The following is a 3,129-nucleotide window of genomic DNA, read 5'->3' as shown; positions in this document are numbered from 1 at the left end:
TTATGCTGACGTGATCTCACCAACTATAACATAAGTAATAAAGACTAGCTTCCCCACCTTGTTAGTGGTATCGGATATTGGTGATTCACGGGAGCTCGAACTATATTCTTGTTCACATTCTACAGATTTCAGAACTGCTTCTGTAAGTAAATTTGTCGCTTCTGTATAAGACTTTGAAGACGCAGCTGCGTATGCAGCATTAAATTTCACTAGTACTTCATTAAAATCGGTTTGGCAATTTTGAAGTCGAGTCTTATCCAGTGGGTCTGTGAGTGTATTAAGAATACCTGGGATTTGATCAAGGGTAGCGTGTACTAGATTGGTGTTTATAGAAATAGAAATGAGGACAAGACCATCTGGATTAGCTGTATAAGTACGTGCGTCTGAACGTAAACTTGATGAGCAAAGATCATAGTCCGTGGACTTTTTGCAAACTTTTTCCAGGAAGGCTTCGTCAAACCACCCTTGGTTTGCTGCATTTGAAACTTGGTAGAAAAGAGAGGTGACTAGTAGAGGGATTACCAAGATTGATAGGCAGCTAATTGGAGAGGCCATTTTCTTTTTCTTTTTTCTAAGTTCTTTGTCAAGATTGATATTATTGATTGATCTTTTGACTTATTAGTTATAGTATCTTAGGTTGGCATGAGATAGAGTAGTTTTCCCCAAAAATTTTCAGGAAAAAAAACTCTATGAAAAACTTCTCCATCTAACGTGAACTTAAATAGTGAAAGTTAAGTGATAATTTCCTTGGGCCTATTATTTTTTGATACGACCAAGCATAGGAAAACACAAAAAACCAACGAAGCAAGCAACATTACATTTTTTGGTAAATGTATCATTTTCTAAAAATAATATTTTTAGAAAGTTATCTCATTTTCCTATATTTGATAGCAACCTTAAAACAAGTTGGAAAATTATTGTTTAATTTCTTTTATTTAACTTGGCATGAGATAGAATTGTTTTCTAGAAGGAAAACAAGATCTATGTTTGAATTCTTTTTTTTTAGCTTGGCTTAAAATAAAGTTGTTTTCTAAAAAACAACTCTATCTCCTACCAAGCTAAATAAGAGAAGCCAATAGATGGTTTTCCTTTAACACGTTTTTTTTTTTTTTTTTTTTTTTACTGATACTACCAAGTACAAAAAAACGCAGAAAACTATTTTTACACAAGATTTTTCATCAAAACAACTAGTTAACAGCTCATGCAATGCATGAGAAACTTCAACAAAATATGATATTAAAGAAAAATAAAATAAATTTATCTCTATTTTATTTGTTATATAAGCTAGTTTTTAACCTGTGCGAACCTTTACCTACTTTACATCTCATTTTCTCAAAAAGTCAATCTTGAAACATACAACCTAAATTTAAGAAATGCAAACCTTGAGATTTAAACAGATTTTAATCTTTCATTATTTGCAAATTTTAAACAAATTTTTGTTGAAGAGCCCTATGACTTAAACAAATATGTGCAATTTTCAATAATTATTCTTTGTGATTATTTTAATTACAATTATTTTATATTGTAAAATTAATCATACGTAAAGAGCTAAAAACTCCAAATATAACACAACACTTTCATGTTGAGTTTATGAGTTTATGCACACAGAGCCTTTATTTATTTATTTATTTTTTTGTAAACACTATAAGAAAAGAGTCTACTAGCGAAAGTAAAATGCCCTTACAAAAATTCAAATATCGTCGCAAAAGGTTATTAACAAGGGCATATGGCCCTCGAAGGCTGTTGTATTTGCCCTTGTTGCTAAAATAGATTTTGTGACCATACCTCCGCAAATAGATAATTTACGAGAGCAATTCACCGCAGTTATTGAACAAATCCGCCCTCACAAATATATTACCAAACGACGAGAAAAGTCGATGACTTATTTTTAGCGAGGGGAAGCAGTCGTCGTTAACAATTATTTGTGAAGACCTTCATACCCTCGCAATTAATTATTTGCGAATTTCAAATTGATGACATACTTTTTAGAGACGAATAATGTCGTTGTTAAAATTTATTTGTGAGGGCTTTTAACCCCTCGCAATTAGTTAGAAATAACAGTGACGACGTTAAGTAGTCACTTAAAATGTTTTTGCAAGGGGTTAAGTGGCGTTGCTATTCTATAAATTACGATGGACTTTGTCGTTACTATAAAGTTTTTTATGACCAAATTTTTATGTCATCAGTGATAATATTTTATATAATATTTTAAATATTTTATTATTTATTTATTTTTAAGTTATTTTATATCATTTTTGTCTAATTATTTTGTTACAATAGTATAATGATTACTAAAAATTGATCCATCGAAACATAAAAATTCTTATAAGTTCAAACTTTAAAATATAGAATATACAAAGAAATCTTGAAATTAAACTATGTTATAAAAATATTGTTTTAAACTTAAACAACTAGAATTATAAAAATATTGTTTTAAACTTAAACAACTAGAATTATGACAAGATCTATATTAGTTTTCCTCTAAGTCATCCTCCAAGTTGTTTTCGACCTCCATGTTATTGTTTGAGTTGTCCTCTTCATCTCTGCTAGTCCTTTAAAAAAAAAAAAGCATTAAACATGAGTTAAAATGAAACAATTAAAGTGAATTTGCATTTGTATCAATACTTCAATAAATAAGTACAATAATTACTATATCAAATATAATCATATAATTTATCAAAAACAATAGTAATAACCTTTTTTTTTAATTTAACAATAATAATAACTTAATTTGATTACTTAAACCACTATCAAAATTAAATATAAATTAAAATAATATAACATTTGTGAAAAATGTAAACCACAAATAATGAAGAAATAATGTGAAAAAAAAATCTCCCTGTCACCACTAACCAATCATTCTTTAATGACATAAAATATATGCAATTAGGCATCATACTAGGTGGGGGCAAGAACTTAAAAAAAAAAAATCAGAACCTTTTGATCCCATGTTTGTGAAGTTTCCATGGGAAATGGGGTGAAATATTTATAGCCTAATTTTATTGAACCAGCTTAGAACTCATAAATTCAGGCCAGTCAACAGAATCCCCAGAAAGAAGGGAACCTTTAACAAACATTTTGCATACACAGGGACATGTAATTTAGTATATAATATTATTATGACTTGTA

General features: G+C 29.1%; 1 protein-coding gene across 1 annotated transcript; it reads right to left on the bottom strand.

Moving 5' to 3' along the window:
- LOC136067973 (uncharacterized) lies at positions 1-555 on the bottom strand. The gene has a single exon (XM_065774499.1). The coding sequence runs from the start codon at positions 553-555 to the stop codon at positions 1-3; it is 555 nt and encodes a 184-aa protein (XP_065630571.1).
- Between the last annotated feature and the right edge of the window lie 2,574 nt (positions 556-3,129).

This window comes from Quercus suber, unplaced genomic scaffold (assembly GCF_002906115.3).
Source record: "Quercus suber isolate HL8 unplaced genomic scaffold, Cork oak 2.0 scaffold_94, whole genome shotgun sequence".
NCBI lineage: Eukaryota > Viridiplantae > Streptophyta > Magnoliopsida > Fagales > Fagaceae > Quercus > Quercus suber.
This window is presented reverse-complemented; position numbering and strand designations above follow the sequence as displayed.